Source organism: Callorhinus ursinus, unplaced genomic scaffold (assembly GCF_003265705.2).
Source record: "Callorhinus ursinus isolate GAN/ISIS: 27379988/994484 unplaced genomic scaffold, GSC_fseal_2.0 scaffold80, whole genome shotgun sequence".
Lineage (NCBI taxonomy): Eukaryota > Metazoa > Chordata > Mammalia > Carnivora > Otariidae > Callorhinus > Callorhinus ursinus.
The window spans coordinates 1,084,812-1,104,745 of NW_027397142.1; the positions used below are offsets into that span (position 1 = coordinate 1,084,812).

Here is a 19,934-nt window from a genome sequence, read left to right on the forward strand (position 1 = left end):
TGTCGCATTTGCCCAACAGAAGGTACCTCACATGTCCCTGCAGCTTACCTGGCCACTCTCTGAGGTTCAGCTGCTCCCATGCAGGACACTTTGCAATGCAGTGTGTGGCATCTGGCTGGAGCCCTGACATGCCCTTTGTAATCCTCCATATCTGCCCAGGTAACACCACCGCGTAGATGAACATGACCTACACCTCATCCCAAGGAACATAATCCCCACAGTTTTGGGCCTCGTGGCCTAGCCATCCAGGGGGAACCCCAACTTATTTCACTTCCCTGATGAAGCAGTTGGTGTCCGCTGTGGGTCCAGTGCCTTGGAGCCATCACACATCTTTGTACTTCTCTTTCCTTCACCCCCTGACATATGCCGGCCTCCAGGCAGTCCTGTCTGTTCATACCAGTGTAGTTTAATCTCCCTGGGACTACCCTTAATTACTGAACAGGACCTCTGACCTGCCTCTCTTTCTGCCCCCTCATGTCGAAAGTGTATGTAATATTTATCCCCATGATATTGGGAGTAGGTCTGCTGCTGTCGCTCACATGGGCTAGGCTAGTCGCCACTGCACGGGGCATACAACAACAAATCAGTAAGGCTGAACGGGTACAAATATTCCATAATCTCACCCAAGGTTTTTAATCAAATACCAATTTAACCTTTATCCAGGGGCTTTTATTTTCTTGGCTGGACCCCAGCAACTGGGGAGAATGGTTACGGACAGGATTTTGAATTTTTGTCTTTTGATATTGCTGATTGGGATTCTTGCTTTGTTTAGATGTTTCATGCGTTGGGTGACCAAAGCCATTCCAGTGGCTTTTAATATCTCCACTGTCCAGATAGTACCTATGATTTTCCCTAAAGATTGATGTCTAGGCATCACAGGGTTAATTGTGATGAGAAAAACAACTTTTGAGAAAAGCACCTTTTAGGGAAAAATTTGTGTTTCTGAGTTGCTGCCTAGGCATTTTACATTTATGATAATCGTACTCACACCCAGAGTCTGGACGTTTAGGTAGGGACTTGCTTTTAGGATGCCTGCCATAATAAGTTACTGCTTTGTCTTTCCCAGGGCACCTTTTAAAATAACCACTTCAAGTGAATCTGGGAAAAGTTAGTGACCTCTGCCCCAACCACCTTAGAAGTAATGGCTGCTTGCTACCCTGCTCCCTATCTCCTCCTCCCTGGTAACCTGGGATGTAGGACTGCCCTTTCCCCCAGCTCGTTGCACTCTCTGTCCCCCTGCTCCTGGGAGCTTTAAGTGATAAATCTTGTGACTCTACTTCCTTTGTGTGGGTATATTGAAATCATACCTTCAATCCCAAGGATGCTGGGGGTTTCACGTCTCCAGAGTGGGAGCTCAGGTGCTGAGGAAGCGACCTGCAGGCCCCGCCGTGTGGTAGGTTCTGCCCCCTCATTCCTGATTCAGTGCACCAGCTCTGCTTCTCAGCACACCACACACAGTCATTGGCTTGTGGCCCTCTTCCTCCAATTTGAAAGCCTCCAACAGCAGTGGAGTGCCTCTTATGTTGCATCATTCTGATCTCCTGTTTTGTCTCCCTTTTGCACATTTAAGGATCCTAAGATTACACTGGGTCCCACCCAGGCAATCCAAAATAATCTGTTTTAAGGTCAGGTGATTAGCAACCTTAATTCCTGAGATGTGGGTATCGCTGGGGGACCATTATTCTACCTCCATATAGCGTATCAGTTATACTTCTTGTAAAGAAGTTTTTGGTGGTCGCCCTAGAGTTTACAATATACATTTTTAAACTAGTTTGAATCTGCCTTCACGTAACAGTATATTGCTACACATGTTGTAGGAGTACCTTATTAGTAAAGAGCTTCCCAATATTTCCCTCCCATTTCTGTGACATTGTTGTCATTCACTTACCAGTATGTTATGATCACTCAGTATATTGTGACTTATGTTACTTTGAACATTTTCTTTTAAATCAAGAATAAGAAAAATAAAATTCTCATTTTTTTCTTCTCTGATGTTCTTTATGTAGATCCAGGTTTCTTACCTATGTCATTTTCCTTCTGCTTGAAGAATTCCTTTTAACATTTCTTGCAGGGCAGGTCTACCGGTGATAAATTCCTCAGTTTTTGTTCAAGAAGATATTTCTTCCTAACTTTTGAAGGGTAATGTCAGTGGGCATAGAATTCTAAGGTGGGTGGATTTTTTATTTCGTACAGGAACTGTTTCAGTCCATCTCTTGCTTGCATGATTTCTGAGGGAAATCCCACTGTAATTCTTACCCTCTTTTTCCTCTGTAGATAAAGTTTTTTCTTCCCTGTGGCTTCTTTTAAGATTTTTGTTTGTCTTTTGAGTTTCTGATTATGGTATACCTAGGTGAGAGTTTGAGGGGTATTTATTCTGCTTTGGGTTCTCATTAATTTTGGAAAGTTCTTGGCCATCGTTACTTCAGGTATTTCTTCTGCTTCCTTTTTTCTTTCTTCTCCTTCTGATAATCCGATACTTTATATGTTATACTTTCTGAAATTGCCCACAGTTCTTGGATGTACTATTTTTCTCCTCTTTGCGTTTCCGTTTGAGAAGTGACCTATAGTCAGGCTCACTGCTTTTTTCTTCAGCCGTGTAAAGGCTCCTAATAGCCCATGGAAGGCAGTCTTCATTGCTGCTACGGTGTTCTTGATTGTTTAGCCCTGCCTTTGGATTCTTAGAGTTTCCATCTCCCTATTTATATTTTTCACTTGTTCTTGCATGTTGTCTTTTTTTTTCATTAGCGTTCTTAACATATTAATTATAGATAATTTATTTTTTACTTATTTGTTGGGTGGGGGAGTGCAGGGAGAGGGAAGGAGACAATCCTAAGCAGGCTCCATGCCCAGCGTGGAGCCCAATGTGGGCTAGATCTCCTGACCCTGAGATCATGACCTGAGCCAAAGTCAAGAGTCAGACGCTTATCAGACTGAGCCACCCAGGTGCCCCTAGATATTTTAAAATTCTGTTTGATGATGTCCAAATCTGTGTCATCTAAGTCTGGTTCTCTTGATTATTTTGTCTCTTCAGACCTAACTTTCGCTTGCTTTTTGGTATGCCTTGTTGAAAACCTGACATGTTGTATCAGTTAATAGGAACTGAAGTGATAGACCTTTAGTGTGTGGGTTTATGGTGATCTAGCTAGGGGTTTGGCTGTTTAATGTTTGCTGTAGGTACAGATGCCAGAGGCCTCAAATTCTTCCAGTGTCCTTGTTTTTATCTGCGCTCATGACTTTGGGATTTTCTGAGTACCCTTCCCCAGAGAGTCTGTGTCTTGCAGCTCTTTCAGCTGTAACCCACCTTTATTATATACGGAGGCTGTTGGTGTGGTGGTCAGGTATGAGGGACGGTGAGAGTTCTGTCATCTGCAGATACGACCATCACCAGTGTTTGCCAGTGGTGTAGCTTTTTTCCCCTGCAACCTCCTCCCCTCCCGAGCTGCAGAATTCCCAGCCTGTTTCCTGGGCCGTGACCTTTTGTTGATCTTTTCCTCTTAGGTTTGACTGGAAGGCCAGCAGGGGCTGGAATGGGAGGAGTGCCCTTTCCCAACTAGGAGAAAGCTCTGGCCGCGTCTTTTCCCCTGGAGCAAATGCAAATGCCTTTGCCTTGGAGGCAGCTCTGGGGTGTTGCACAAGGATTACGCTTTTCTTCCCGGGTGGGAGTCAGAGGGGATCTTTCTGTATCTCCACCTTCACGGTGAGGACCTGGTAGGATTCCTGGAGGTAAAGCCCACAGAAGTGTGGGAGCCCCCCCCACCCCCAACTGCTTTCCCAGAGTTTCTCTCTCTCACGCCAGGTCACACAGTCTGCAGCACCAGTTTCTGGCTCCAGGAGCTTCGGCTCCAGGGAAGAAGATAGCAGCTGTCTGTCTCTAGGTTTCAAGTGGCAGTTTGCCCTGTAAGCTTGGTTCTCTGATGGTCCAAAAGCATCACTGATTTTCAGTTTGTCCAGTTTTTTCTTGTAAGGTTATGAGTGATGGCTTGTAAGCTCTTCTCATGTTGGAGCTGGAAGCTCCATTTTTTTTTTTTTTTTAACTTAGGGTTTATGACTTGTTACCATCTCCAGTGAACTATATGCACAGATCCAGGACTGTGGTATTGTATCTAGATTTGATCATGCAGGCTAAATTTGATGTTTCATATTTATCACCTGATTAATAACAATTTCAAGCTATACTGCCCGATAGCTTTTGTTTTCCTTAGAAAAGCTTATCACTTTCAAAGTTCTTTTCTTGCAACTATAAAAATACCTTGCAACTATTCAGAAAAATTTTTTCTATGCATTATTTTGCATTTTATAGGCAACAAAAGCTATACAGGCCCTGTCTTTATTAAATTTTCTACTTAAAAGTAAAAAAATAGTACACACAAGAACTTGTCAAGCTATTTCTTTTTTCTTGAAACCTGATTTTATTAGTTTGGGTTTCTCCAGAATCCTGAGATAAAAGTTTCAGTTCACCTTGTTTATTTGTGAGGTAATCTCAGGACACACCAGTAGGAGAATGAAGAAGTGAAAGACATAGAAGAGGAAGCTAGGAAAGGGTATGGATTTCAAGCCATTTTCCACTGTAGGCTCCTAAAGCTTACTCATACTGGGGAACTCTGAGAGCCAGCATAGAATACAGGTGTTAGAGTTAGTGCCCAGTGCAAGCGTGTAAGGGAGCTGGGGTATTTTTACCTGCCTGTTGTTGAAGGCTGCCCTTAGGAAGGTACATATTCCCATATACTTTTGGGCCTGCACTGCACACGGGCAGATGGGCTCCAGGGGCCAGAGATGCATACTTTTCTAAGTATGCTGGCGGTTGGAAGTCAGACCTGTGCTGGGTGGTAAGACTCAAGAGGATGTGCAAATGACAGTGTCTGCTATGTTGATTTCCCACAGCTTGATCCAACAGGATGAGCTGGGGTAGAAATTGGTCATTTGTCCAATTGATTAGTAAGCTTGTCAGCTTTCTAAACCTCTTGTTCTTGAGGTGGTAGATTGCCTTCAGAAATGAGTTTTCCGAAAAATGCTCAAGATTCTGTCGCATGATTTTCTGATACTCTCTTTCTGGTGATACCTAGCCAGTTCGCTTTGAAATAAAAAAGCAGTAGTTTAGAAAATGACCCTGGCCTTATGCTTCTGGTAATGGCAGACTGGCAGGACCTAGTTGAAATCAGTCAGTGCTGAAAAGCATCAGAATTCACAAGATAGTAAAGAATTACTGGATTAAGGTTTGGGAGATAATAGAAATCCAGAGAGGTGAACACCTTGCATGGGTTGCTGTTGTCCCTGGTATTTGCTCTGTTATGGAAAAGCATTGGAAAAGCTGAGCAGTGTATCCACAGACTCACGGGGTAGAGGAATAGAAGTTGGAGTCCAGGATTTGCCATGGGTGAGAGTCCTGCTGAGCCGACCATGGATAAAGTTGGAATCTTGAAAGACTGTAGGCTGGAATACAAGTGGATTGGGAGTGTACGGGGCTTGCCTGAAATGAAATTCTGCTGTGTCATTTAGGGAGTTTAGTATATCTCCTATCTCAGATTGCTGGCTATGGCAGGTACCTAACAGGAGCACATGAAGACGCTCTCCAGGGGAAGGTAACATCTTAGGTCTCAAGTTGTTTCTGAGATGATTTTTCAAATAGTGTCCACACAATCAAATCAGTATGCTCAGGTGCACCAGGAGACAACCTGAGCAAGAACCCACACAGGCGGTAGGCAACAGAAGCAGCCACTTTAGACAGTGAGACTATAAAACATTGCTTAGGATGTTTATGGAGATAAAAGCTGAACTTAAACATATCAGCAGTGAATCAGGGCAAAGGGACAGAACAGATTTGAAAAAGACACAGCTAAATACTAGATCTAAATACAGTAACCAAAATTGAGGGTTTATTGGACTAATAGCAGATTAGGAAAGTAATGAACTGAAAGATCAGAAGAAACTTCCTGGAATGAATTATGAGAGAAGAGTCTGGGAAACACTGAAGAGAGCATAAAAACTGTATAGGATGTAGTGACAAAGTGCAACGTGTGTTTGATTGGAATCCTAGGAGGAGAGGGGGGACAAGGGAGTAGGGGAGTATTTGAAGAGAAGATGGCTGAGAACTTTGAAAACTGACAAAACATATCAATCCATGGAATAACAGATCCTAACATTTTCCTTCGCGTGAGTTTGTTTGCTTGCCTGCTCTCCATCCTCCCTCTCTTTCCAGTTTTAGCAGTAGTTTTCTGTATTCTGCTGAGGATAAATGCTTTTCTCACATGAAGAATTACATGGTCTTTTATCACATTTATATAATTTATGCTGGGGTTCCAAAGATTTTGATTAGAAAAAAGGTACAGCTGCTATTTGGATTGAAATCCATTGAGATAAGAAAATATGGAAGACAAGATAAGCTTTCATACTGAAAGAAATGATTCTGTAATGCAGGGATTTCAGGCAGAGTGGGCACCTAGGGGACAGAGCCTCTGCCCAGCCCTCTTGGGACAGGTAGTTCCTACCCTGTCTCCCCTGGACGGCTAGTCAGAAAGCCTCTCACAGGTGAAGGGCATACTCACCTCAGGAACAGAAGTGTGCTTGGGGTGCCAGTGAGGTCTTTTTTTGGAGAACAAGGGGGAGCTCGTACTTATCACAGACACCTGGACATACGGTCATTGTAGGTAACCCCAAGGGCAGGGGTTCCCCATATCTTTAATCTTGTGGGAAACATAAATTTTTGTTTAAAAAAGTTACTGGATGACTTCTCTTTTTTAAAGGATGGCAAGCAGGAAATCACTGGCCTCTTCTTGCCAGGTGGTACAACCAAATCCTTAAGGACATAGGTCTGACATCAGATGCCTGGGATTCAAAATCTCAGTTCCTCCCCTTCCTTCCTAGCTGCATGTTTATAAAGCAAATTAATTTCTCTAAGATCAAGAGGAAAAAAGATAAGAAGCCTGTTTTTTTTTTTCTCTCTGTTTTACACTTGGGACTAGTACTTTCTTTCTTTGTTAGTTTTGATTTGCATACTTGACTTGTGTAGGTAAGCCACTTTCTCAGCTCTGTCCACTCCTGGAGACTCCTGACACGCGAGCAGAGTAACACACTCAGCAGCCGTGGTTTAGGGGGAGTCAGCTCTGCTCATATCCCCTTGGTCCTGGGACAGAGCCGGCTGTAGAAGGCCATGTGGATTGTGGGTATACAGATGCTTGTTTATATTGGGTGTGTTTAAAGCCATTTTAGTCCCTTAGTTATTTGGATATTTCAGATCACTTGTTTCTAGTAACCATCCTTTTTCCTATTCACCTATTTGTTCTTCATCTGATATACTTTGGGTTTAATTCTCCTTTTTATGGGCAGGAGGGGAACAAGAAATAACAGTTTTCATAATTGTGGGGGTTGTAAATTGTTACTCCGTATTCGTTCTCTGCACCCCTGCAGGAGTTGCAGTCTGGAGACTGATCAAACTTTCGACCAAGCAGGTGTCCCAAGATTGGTTTACGTGCTTTGTCCTATTAGCTGTCCTTTTAGTTTCCTTTTCTTCAGTGTTTAATTAAATTTGCTGCTTTTTCCCATCAACATTACCATGTGGTTTTCCTCTGCATTTAAGGTATAGTATATAGACACTACATGTGTTTATGTCCTTTCTGATTTTGTTGTAGAGAGGAGATTCATAAATGTCTGCGGGATGTCAGAGGATCATTCCCAGGAAAGCATATGATGTCTGGAATGTGCTCTGAACCTTTCCTAATTCCATAATCTCCTTGCTTGTAGTTATGAAGTATGTTAGAGGCAGTGTTTTCTTCTAGTCTTTCAGGTAGGTAAGGAAAGAGAAACAGAATTTTGTGTGTGTGTGTGTGTGTTGTCATCACCTGGTAATTTCACAGGGGTCTGTGAGAAGGGCACTGTTGTTAAGTCAGCGTTTGTACTCACATGACTGTAGCTCACTTAAAATATGCATGTGTCTCTTTTATGGAAAAAGCTAACAGATGCTTGCTGTTTGACAACTTGGAATGTAGAAGAGACCAACGAGAAAATAGCCAGAAAGTACTGAAAGGTAAATACTTATCATTCAAGGATAGACATTTTAGGGGCCCCTGGATGGCTCAGTCAGTTGAATGTCTGGCTTTGGCTTAGGTCATGATCTTAGGGTCCTGAGTCAGGAGCTATACTTAGCAGGGAGGCTGCTTGTCCCTCTGCCCCTCCCCTTGCTCATGCTTGTGAGCGCGCTCTCTCTCAAATAAATAAAATCTTTAAAAAAGAGAGACATTTTGAACTTCATTAAACATTATGAACATTTTGTGTTGAAGGAAAATGAAAGCTGTACTGTTGTGAATTAGGTAGTATGTCTCATTACATCTGTAGTACCAGAAGTTGGATATTGGGCAGACGAATTCAGACTAGTTAGTGATTTGTGGAGGAAAAAGTTTTTCAGATTGTGCTTTTAGAATACTTGTTTAGGGTGCCTGCGTGGCTCAGTCGTTAAGCGTCTGCCTTCGGCTCAGGTCATGATCCCAGGGTCCTGGGATCGAGCCCCGCATCGGGCTCCCTGCTCCTTGGGAAGCCTGCCTCTCCCTTTCCTACTCCCCCTGCTTGTGTTTCCTCTCTCGCTGTCTCCTTCTCTGTCAAAAAATAAATTAAGAAATCTTAAAAAAAAAAAAGAATACTTGTTTAGTGTTCAGATTTTATTCTCAAGTTTTTGACAAATTAATGGAATAAAAGAAAATAGCCTTTCTTTTAATGTGCTAAAAATTCCCTTTGCTTCTGAAGTTAAAAGGAAAGGCTATATTTATTTCAAAGCCTTAAAATATTTAATCCTTTCCAGAGTTGTTCTTATATTTTTAAATTAGGTTAAGAAATTTTTTACCTTGGGATGCCTGGGTGGCTCAATTAAGCCACTGCCTTCCGCTCAGGTTGTGATCCCAGGGTCTTGGGAATCGCGTGCCACTCAGCGGGGAGCCTCCTTCTCCCTCTGCCTGCCACTCCCTCTGCTTGTGCTTGCTTGCGTGCTCTCTCTCTGACAAATAAATAAATAAAATATTTTTAAAAAAATTTTTTTACCTTGATTATTTAAGAAATACATATTCTTTATAAAAAATGTTTTAAATAAAGGAAAGTCAACAGAAAATTATCTGTGATACCACTAAGCTGATTCTATTGTTTATTTTTCAATAATTGCCAGTAACTGTAACATTTTAGATAGTATGAAAGATTAAAAATAAGTACTAGACTATATAGCAAAACATTAGCAGTGGTGCGATTTCAGGTTTTATTTTTTTTAACTTTTTGCTTATCTGTATTTTCTGATTTTTTTTTAAAGCATAGTAGCAGAGCTTAAAATATTAATCCCCACTACTTTGCATGGTATATACATATAGAGCTCTACTATGTTCCCATTGTTAATTAGCCTTTTCTTGAGGATTATTTAATGATTTTCAGAAGAAAAATGTTGTATTATTTAGTATATTTAATAGGCTATGACTGGAAGATGAATGGTTTAAAGTATCATCTATAGAGTGACATTGTGTAACAGGCATTGTCTTAGTGAACTTTACATAATTTAACTATGGAACATAATTTAGTAACTGGTGTGTACTGTGTTCTTTGTTAGTAGAAGTTAAGGACGACTATGGAAAGCATCTCAAAATGGATTTTCTTAGCTCAGACAGTTGTGCTGTTGAGAAATACCCCTCATTGTGATTGATAATGATGCTGGAGTTTTGTTTTTATTTTGTTTTGATTTGATTTATTTATTTGAGAGCATGTGTGTGCAAGGGAAAGAGGGGGAGGGAGAAGGAGAGAATCTTAAGCAGACTGCCCCAAATGCAGAGCCTGACGCAGGGCTCCGTCTCATGACTCTGAGATCATGACATGAGCCGAAACCAAGAGTCGGACGCTGAACCAGCTGAGCCACCCAGGCACCTCGATGGAGTTTAAATTGAGTGAGATCTCATGAAATTTTCGACTTTTGTCCTATGTAGTTTGCCAGAAAGCATTTTTGATATAACAACAGTAGATGGAATAGTAGCAATGATCAGTTTTTGAGTGGACTAAAAAGCATGTATGTGCTTAAATTGTTACTTGCGTATTTTGTGTGCATATCTTTCTAGTTTCCTGAATTGCACAGTAGTGCAGGGCTGCTTTTCGCCTGTGAGTATGAAGTCTGCCTTTTAGTCCTGCTCCTCCGTTCTGTTTCCTCCGTCTCCTAACGAGTTTCAACTTTTTTTTAATGGTTTATGGAAGAATGTTAGACATCAACTCAGTATTATGCTTTTGTCCTTCCTTTGCTTTATCCTTTGTTTTATGATATAAGCAGTTATGTATATGAATGTAGACATATTTGTATGTAGCATTCTGTATACGCTCTTCTCCGTCTTACTTTTTTCACCTGGCAACATATGTAGCAATAACACCATAGTAATATGTAGAGACATTTCTCTTTCCTTTTTACAGCTGCATATTTATTGTTTCTTAATTTGTTCAACCAGTCTTTTATCAGTGGACAATTGGATTGATTCCAGCCTCTTGCTCATTACAAATAGTTCTGTAGTGAATAGCCTTGTGCACACATTGTTTCCTACTTTTTCCCTCTGTGGTATAGATTCCTAGGAGTCATATTGCTAGGTCAAAGGGTAAATGCATATGTAATTTTAGTAGATGTTGCCAAATTGCCCTGGGTAGATACTGTACCACATATGAGAGCTTCTCCACAGCCTTACTATCAGACTATGTCGTCAGGCTTTTGGATTTTTATAAATCCAACAGGTGGGAAATTGTATCTCAGTGAAGGCTTATTTTGCTTATTTTCCCTTATTATGAGCAAGATTCAGCATTTTTTTTTCCACAGGGTTAAGAACCAGTTGTATTTCTATTTCTGTGAGTGGTCTGAAGGGGTGTTGGTCCTTTTTCATTGCAGCTGACAAGACTGAAGGGTGATCCCCCAGGGATTTCCTGCCACCTTCTGCCCTCACTTTGTGTAATTCTCTCCCCATGAGTGGGCGTGGGACCTGGGCCTTGCTTTTAACCAACAACATATGGCAAAGATGATAGAATGTCAATTTCTTGATTAGCTTAGGTTATATAGCAAAGATAATGGGATGTCACTCTTGTGACTATAAGACTCCATCTTGGGGCACCTGAGTGGCTCAGTTGGTTGAGCCTCTGACTTGATTTCAGCTCAGGTCATGATCTCAGGGTTGTGGGATTGAGCCCCCTGCATTGGGCTCCATGCTCAGTACAGAGTCTGCTTAAGATTCTTTCTCTCCCTCTTCCACTGCCTTCCCATGATTGTGCGTGCACATGCATGCGCATTCTCACTAAATAAATAGATAAATACCTATCTTTAAAAAAAAAAAAGATGGTGACTCAGTCTTCAGACTGGAGGAGACTCCTCATTGTTCACTTGATGAAGTTAGGGACTGTGGTGATGCCCATATGTCAAGGAACTGCCGATAACTGCTAGGATCTGAGGGTGGCCTCCAACTGACAGGGCCCCTTTGTCATAGAGCCACTTGGAAGGGAATTCTACTAACAACTTTATGAGTTTGGGAGCAGTTCTTCCAAAATCAGGCCTCCGGGTGAGAAAGGAGTTTGGCTGACAATTAGCTCGAAGACTTGCTGGACCCTGAGCAGAGGATCCAGTTAAGCTGTGCTCAGACGCCTGCTGCTTAGAAATTGTGAGATAATAAATGTGTGTTGTTTTTGTGGTAATTTGTTACATAGCAATAAATACCTAATACCGAGATGATACATACCTTTTTGTTAAAAGTTGCACGTGTTTTTTTTCGCATTTGCCTTTTTATTTTTCTTTTAGTGTCTTTGCTACCCACAGTTTTTTGTCTAATCTAGTTTATCTGTCTTTTCCAGGATTGTTTTTGGATTTTCAGTTACAGCTAGAAAAGTTTTGCCTACTTCCAGATAATAGAGGAACTTTTACTTTTGCTTTCTTCTGTTACTTGTATGGTTTCATCTTCTATATTTTTTAAAGTTTTTTATTTTAATTCCGGTATAGTTAACATATAGTGTTACATTAGTTTTAGGTGTACATTATAGTGATTCAGCAGTTCTATATATTATTCACTGCTCATCATATAATTGCACCAAAAACCATAAGATACCTAGGAATAAACCTAACCAAAGAGGTAAAGGATCTATACTCTGAAAACTATAGAACACTTATGAAAGAAATTGAGGAAGACATAAGAAATGGAAAAACATTCCATGCTCATGGACTAGAAAAAAAATATTGTTAAAATGTCTGTGCTACCGTAAGCTATCCAGTGCAATCCCTATCAAAATACCATCAGCATTTTTCACAGAGCTGGAACAAATAATCCTAAAATTTGTATGGAACCAGAAAGGACCCTGAATAACCCCAGGAATGTTGAAAAAGAAAACCAAAGCTGGAGGCATCACAATAACAGACCTCAAGCTATATTACAAAGCTATAATCATCAAGACAGTATGGTATTGGCACAAAGACAGATAAATCAATGGAAAAGAATAGAGAATCCAGAAATGGACCCTCAACTCTATGGTCAACTAATCTTTGATAAAGCAGGGAAGAATATCCAATGGAAAAAAGACAGTCTCTTCGACAAGTAGTGTTGGGAAAATTGGACAGTCACATGCAAAAGAAGTAAACTGGACCACTTTCTTACACGATATATATAAAAATAAACTCAAAATGGATGAAAAACCTAAATCTGACCCGGGAATCCATCAAAATCATAAAGGGGAACACAGGCAGCAACCTCTTCCACCTTGGCCGCAACAACTTCTTTCTAGACACGTCTCCAAATGCAAGGGAAACAAAAGCAAGAATGAACTGTTGGGACTTCAAGATAAAAAGCTTTTGCACAGCAAAGGAAACAGTCAACAAAACTAAAAGCAACCTAGAAGTGGAAGATTATATTTGCAATGTCTTACCAGATAAAGGGCTAGTATCCAAAATCTGTAAAGAACTTACCAAACTTAACACCCAAAAAACAAAAAATCCAGTCAAGAAATGGGCAGAAGAAATGAACAGACATTTTCTCCAAGGAAGACATACAAATGGCCAACAGACACTTGATGAAGAAATGTTCAACATCACTTGGCATCAGGGAAATACAAATCAAAATCGCAATGAGAAACCATCTCACACCCAGTTAGAATCGCTAAAATTAACAACTCAGAAAACAGCAGATGTGGAGAAAGGGGAACCTTCTTACGCTGTTGGTGGGAGTGCAAACTGGTGCAGCCACTCTGGAAAACAGTATGGCAGTTCCTCAAAAAGTTAAAAATAGAACTACCCTATGACCCAGCAATGCACTACTAGGTATTTATCCAGAGGATACAAACATAGTGATTCAAAGGGGCATGTGCACCCCAATGTTTATAGCAGCAATGTCCACAATAGCCAAAATATCGAGAGACCTCTGATGTTCATGGACAGATGAGTGGATAAAGAAGATTGGTATATATAGACAATAGAATATTACTCAGCCATCAAAAAGAACAAAATCTTGCCCTTTGCAATGATGTGGATGGAACTAGAGGATATTATGCTAAGTGAAATAAGTCAGAGAAAGACAAATACCATATGATTTCACTCATGTGGAATTTAAGAAAGAAAACAGATGAACATAGGGGGAAGGGAGGGAAAAATAAAATAAGATGAAATCAGAGAGAGAGACAAACCATAAGAGACTCTTGGGATGGGGTAATTGGATGATGGGCGTTAAAGGGGGCACTTGAAGTAATGAGTACTGGGTGTTATATGCAACTGATGAATCACTAAATTCTACCTCTGAAACTAATAGTACAGTATATGTTAATTAAATTGAATTTAAGTAAAAAAATTTTTTAAAAAGAGTCTGTTTCTTGGTTTCTCTTCCCTCCCCCTTTTTTCCTTTGCTTGTTTGTTTCTTCAATTCCACATAGGGGCGAAATCATATGGTATTTGTCTTTCTCTGACTGACTTCACTTAGCATTATACTCTCTAGCTCCATCCATGTTGTTTCAAATGGCAAGATGTCATTTTATGGCTGGATACTCCATTGTATGTATACCACATTTTTTTTTAATCCATTCATCTCTCGATGGACACTTGGGCTGCTTCCATAATTTGGCTATTGTAAATAATGCTGCAGTAGACATAGGGGTGCATGTATCCCTTTGAATTTGTATTTTTGTATTTTTGGGGGGGTAAATGCCCAGTAGTGGGATTACTGGATTGTAGGGTAGTCACGTTTTGAGGAACCTCCATACTGTTTTCCGCAGTTTGCATTCCCACCAACAGTGCATGAGGGTTCCTTTTTCTCTGCATCCTTGCCTGTGTTCTCCAAAACAGTTATTTCTTGTGTTTTTGATTTTAGCCCTTCTGACAGGTGTTAGGTGGTATCTCACTGTTGTTTTGATTTGGATTTCCCTGATGATGCATGATGTTGAGCATGTTTTCCTGTGTCTGTTGGCCATCTGGATGTCTTTGGAGAAATGTCTGTTCATGTCTTCTGCCCATTTTTTAATTGGATTAGTTGGGTTTTTTGGATGTTGAGTTGTATCAGTTCTTTGTATATTTTAGATACTAACCCTTTATTGGATATGTCATTTGCAAATAGCTTTTCCCATTCTGAAGGTCATCTTTTGTTGACTGTTTCCTTCACTGTGCAGACTCTTTTTATTTTGATGGTCCCAATAGTTTATTTTTTCATCTATATTTAAATATCAGGTTCATATCAGATGTGTCTAGGTGAATGGTGTGAGTAGTGGACACCAGTGTATCCTTCAACATACCGCTGAACAGTTGTCCCAAAACCAGTTAGCAAAAAGTCACTCATTTCTTCACTGGCATGTGATGTTATCTATAATCATTTATACTAAATTTCTAAATGTAATTGGGTCTATTTCTCAGTTTTTCATCCTACCCCATTGGTTTTTAGTCTGTGATTGTGTCATGCTGTGCCTGTTAGGTAAAAAACCCTGAAGTTTATTATCCAGTAGGGCTCACCCCTGCTTGTACTTGTTTTTCAGGGTTTGCCTGCCTATTCCCTGATTGTTCATTCTTTCCCAAATGAACTATAATAATCAACTTGTTTAGCTCCAGAAAAAAATCTGTTAGTATTTTGTCATATACGTGTATATGTGTATATATGTGTAGCATGTATAAGTTATCTTAAGGAGAGCTGACTTTTATGATTTGGGGTTTCTCTATTCAAGAGTAAGGTACATCTTTCCATGTGATCAAGTCTTCTTTTGGGGCTTTCAGGAATGTCTTAAGGTTTTCCTCATACATGTTTAAGACATTGCTTGTTAAGTTATGATTAGTATTCTTAAGATTGATATTCATAAATGAGATGTGTGTTTGGGGAGGTTCAGTTTTTGTCAGATTTTGAGATAAGTGTCCTGATTTTATGAAACAGATTTGGAAGATTTCTTTATTTTTATTATTTATGCTCTTTTAGTGGCTTTAGGTAGCATTAGGATTATTAGATCTTTAAAGGACGGGTAGAATTCCCCTGTGAAACTCTCTCTCTGCGTGGTGGTTTGTTTCAGTTGTTGTTTTGAGAAACTCTTAATAGCACTTTTTTTTTTTTTTTTTTTTTAAGAGAGAGCCCAGAGGCAGGTAGAGGGAGAAGTGGGCTCCTTGCTCAGATCGATATAGGACTCAATCTCAGGACCCTGGGATCATGACCTGAGCTGAAGGCAGACGCTTAACCAACTGAGCCACCCCAGGCATCCCATGTTTTGAGAAACTCTTACAATGTTATTTCTTTTGTGATGACTGGTCTGTTCGCATTTCTCTTGGGACCGGGGTTAATTTGAGTAAGTTGTATTTTCCTTAAAAGTTACTCTTGTAGGTTTTCAAATTCTTATGCATGGAATTATATGAAGCTATCTCTTGATTCATAAAATTTGCAGTGATTCAAATTTATCATTAAGAAATCTTAGACTGAGAATGGAAGAATTGGAACTTCTGCTGGCTTACTGAATATTTTGCTTAATAAAGACAGTGTCTAGTGAAACTGTTTCAGCTGGTTAGCTGTCTTCCCCTTCACCTCCTCCTCTTGACAGTGGATGTTTTTTCCCCAGGCTGTGCTCATCTCACATACCGTACTCTTCTCTAAGATTTGTACGTTGCACAGAATCAAGGTCCTGAACCTTGTCTGGAACAGAAATACACTCTGTGTAATTTTTAATTACACAGACAAGTATTTGTTAATTTTTAATACTGGACACTGTGCTTGGTAAACATAATGGGTTTGAAAAGACAGAAATGACTCCTGTTGCTTATGGTATGTATAGTAATGCTTACCCAATAGGCACAGTGTTTATTGGGATATCTCCAGTTCATGCATCTGGAAAGGACTCCTCTATCAGTAACAGTACCTCTCCACAGTGTGAGTGCTGGCATCTCATTTTCCAGCCACCACATTCAGTCTTGTTACTCTTTCCAGCAGTTACTCAGCCACGCAGGACCTCAGGTCCATTGGCCCTGCACAGGTTTTCATCCTGCGTCATTCTTCCACGTCCTCACATTTCTCCTTGCCTGGCTTACATCTGTGGTCTGTCATCCTAATCAGCACATTGCATGAACTTCTCCCCAGACCACTGCTTCTGTACCTCCCTGGTGAAATCCTGACCCTCTGCTTACAAGGCACCTGTCCCTCAGCAGCTACCACACCATGACTGCCTGGTCTCACTGGAAATTCCTTTATACAGCTGGTTAGCCTTTTATTCATTTAACTTTTGAAAAATGTATTACGTTGACATCTAAGTGCTGAAGTTTGGCTTTATTAACTGCTCAAGTTTATGATTGAAAGAATTTGTTCACTAGTTTTGTATTAACTAACCTTAAATGTTCGCTTTGACTCTCCTTTTAAAGACTTTCAGCCTTGGGTATTGAAGCCATGAGTAATTGCCTATGGAAGGGATAGCAAACAGGACAAAGCAGAAAACCTTTGTCTTTGTTAGCATAGATTAGATTAAAATTTCATCTTTTGGTTTTTGTTGGCATGTTTTAACTTCTTAAGTAGTTAAGAACCTGTTATTTTATTAAATAACAGGTATCTAATTGCTTTGTATTTTATTCATATTTGTTAATAACTTCTTGACCCGTCTAAAAACTGATAGTGTCTTTGTTTCTGAAGACTATTATGGTTAATTATATAAAACAAATGATCTGATTTTATAAATTCCTCTCATTTTTATAGGTTCCTTAGTTTAGTATAAGGATTGATTATGTGAAAAATGTTCTCTAAGTAGTTATCATAATATAGCTTGAGGAAAATAATATCTCCCTGATAGAGTTGTTGAGAGTTAATACATTTTACAGTTCAGGAAGCAAGGACTCGATGTTTGGGCTATTGTGGTTAGGATTGGGAGGGGTATTCTGGGAAAAATCTGGCCAGAGTTGACCAAATCCTATGGGTGAGGTCTTGAGAACTTTTTCATTTCGTCCATAGGTCCTGGCAGCCAAGAGGGAACCTAAGAGCATGCAGTGGACAAAATGGAAAGTAGTCCCCTGTTTTTATCACAAAGACCTTTATTTAACTTAGGAAATAGGACAATGAGAGCCTGTTGTTTTTTGTACCTTTTCTAATATTAACTATGACTGTTGTTCTGCCTAGTTTCATATTGAAATAAGGTGGTCATGGTCTTTTTGTATTGCATAAGGTACTGCTTGGCTCAGATGTGACAGCAATACATTTGCTTGTAAATACCCAGCATTTTGCAAACATTGATAACTATTACAGTAATTGATTCATTAATTTCCATGAATATTTATTAAGTGTTTGTTACATGCCAGGCATTGTTGTAAGCTCAGGGTATACTACAGGAAATGAACAGACAAAAGCTCTTGCTAATGAAGCTTACATTCTAGCAGGGGGGATGGATGAGAAATAGTAAGTAATTATGTCCTATGTAGGAAGGTGGAAGTTTCACAGAGTTGGGAAGATCAGAGGTGCTAGTGTTTGGTGGTGGAGTTGCAGTTTTAAATATGGTAGTGTGGAAACTTAACTGAGGAAGTGATATTCGAGCAGAGATTAAACAGAGGTGAAGTTAGCTAGGATGCAAAGTATTCCAGGTAGAGGGAAGAACTGATGCATAATCCCTCAGTGGGAATATGATTGACACATTTGGTGACCCATAAGGAGACCTGTGTCTAGAATGAAATGAATGAGGAGGGAAATACAGAAAATAGGGTCAGAGAGGTAATTCCAGATAAGGTAGGGACGTGTGGGTCATTGTAAGGAACAGATGGTCACATATACCATTCGTATTACATACTAAATTTAGACCTAATGAGAAGGAGGAAAACGTTAACGTTGAATTGTGCTGTATTCTTTCATTCTGTAGATACCGTTCAACAGCTTTTATGTGCCATTCATTGTGCTAAGTGAGGGAATACAGCTAGCTTTTGTTTGTGGAGGTTCTCTTGATCCAGTGCAAATCGCTGTGTTTTGTGTGTTAATCATCGTACTTGATATTCTACATAATTTATATAATTCTGAGTATTTCATTTAATTCTAAGTATCTGGCGAGATAGACAGTATTATTAACCTGGAATACAGTTGATGAAAGTGAGGCTAAGAAAATTTGGTAATTTGTCTAAAGTTGCATAGCCAGTATGTGACAGAATGGGGTTAGAACTTAATTTTGTCTTTTCATTATACCATTGATTCCCAAATCTGGCTGTGCATCACAGTTCACTAGGAAGCTTATTATCAAAGCTATAGATTCCTTAACCTTACCTCTACTCTCATTTATAAGTTTGAACTATAACTGTTGAATCTAGAGTAGGCATTAGGGCAGGTTTAATCTTTGGAAAGTAGAACTGTTTTCTTCAGGTTGCTTTTTTTTAATAACAGATTTTACGATCCTTGGGTTGAAAGAGTCCTATAATTTTATAGTGGAAATCCAGACTTTAGATAGACTGTCTTGCTACATAAGGTAATTGTATTTTCCTCATGAAAAGGCAGAATCTGAAAAAAAAATTACCACACTGAAAGCAATCCAGACCAAAGGTAAAATATCCATTAACATGGGCAAATGAAGTCAGCTATTTTGCTACCATTGATTTATCAAACACTAAGACATTGGCCTGTCGTTTTAATTGTTGAATCTTTTTTTTTTTTTTAATTCAGTGCTATCCACATATCTTCTTTTATTTGGGTCTCTGTTAACGGTATGCCTCGGGGTCCTAAGTAAATAGTTGAGAAGCTCTACTTGGTTGTTGGAAAACAGTTACTGTGAACTTGGTGGATGATTTACAAGTGTACCAAAGGGTCTAACATAGCTGTCCTTCTCTTTCAGGAGATTGAAGATGGCCCTTCAGCTATGCTAGGTCTATAATGGGAAGTGTCACAGTTCGATATTTCTGTTATGGATGCCTTTTTACATCTGCAACCTGGACAGTTTTGCTTTTTATTTATTTCAACTTCAGTGAAGTGACTCAGCCGCTTAAGAATGTGCCCATCAAGGGGTCCGGGCCCCATGGACCATTTCCCAAAAAATTCTATCCCCGTTTCACTCGAGGCCCAAGTCGAGCGTTAGAATCACAGTTCAAAGTAAACAGAATTGATGATATGATAGATAATCATGTTGAAGATCCAGAAAAAGGCAACATGAAATTCTCTTCTGAATTGGGTAAGTGTATTGGACTTCTAGTAGCATATCAGAGTATTTAATCATTGGAAGTTTAAATTCAGTTATTCTTTGAATCACATGTTGCTCAGGGGATTAGAAATGGGTCATTTTCCCCCTCCAATTTATTTTGTTAATGAACTAGCTGAGGTTTTAGGATTTTGTAGCTTCAATGGGGAGTTATATTCTAATTTATCCATTTCTGACTTTAATATTTTATGAGGACTTGGGAGAAAGTAATAAGGTCCAGTGTAGAAAAGAAAGAAAGAAAGACAGCAAAAGAAAATGGAACTTATGGGGGAAGATTTTAATTGTTAGCATTATTTAATAAGGGAAAGAAATGG

At 39.7% G+C, this 19,934-nt stretch overlaps 1 protein-coding gene across 9 annotated transcripts in view; it reads left to right on the plus strand.

Moving 5' to 3' along the window:
• Positions 1-19,934, plus strand: part of GALNT11 (polypeptide N-acetylgalactosaminyltransferase 11) — a 62,266-nt gene that overhangs the window by 4,908 nt on the left and 37,424 nt on the right. For 4 of the 9 annotated variants that reach the window (XR_012376695.1, XM_025862195.2, XM_025862188.2 and 1 more), the window contains exon 2: positions 19,261-19,593. Coding sequence is in view for 8 of the 9 variants with exons in the window: in XM_025862195.2 (XP_025717980.1) it covers positions 19,299-19,593 (295 nt within the window). In the remaining variant the exon portion in view is untranslated. Of the gene's footprint in view, positions 1-16,526; positions 16,669-17,408; positions 17,455-19,259; positions 19,594-19,934 lie in introns of those variants that run through there. The other 5 variants (XM_073887550.1, XM_073887552.1, XM_073887549.1 and 2 more) reach the window with 3 other exon arrangements.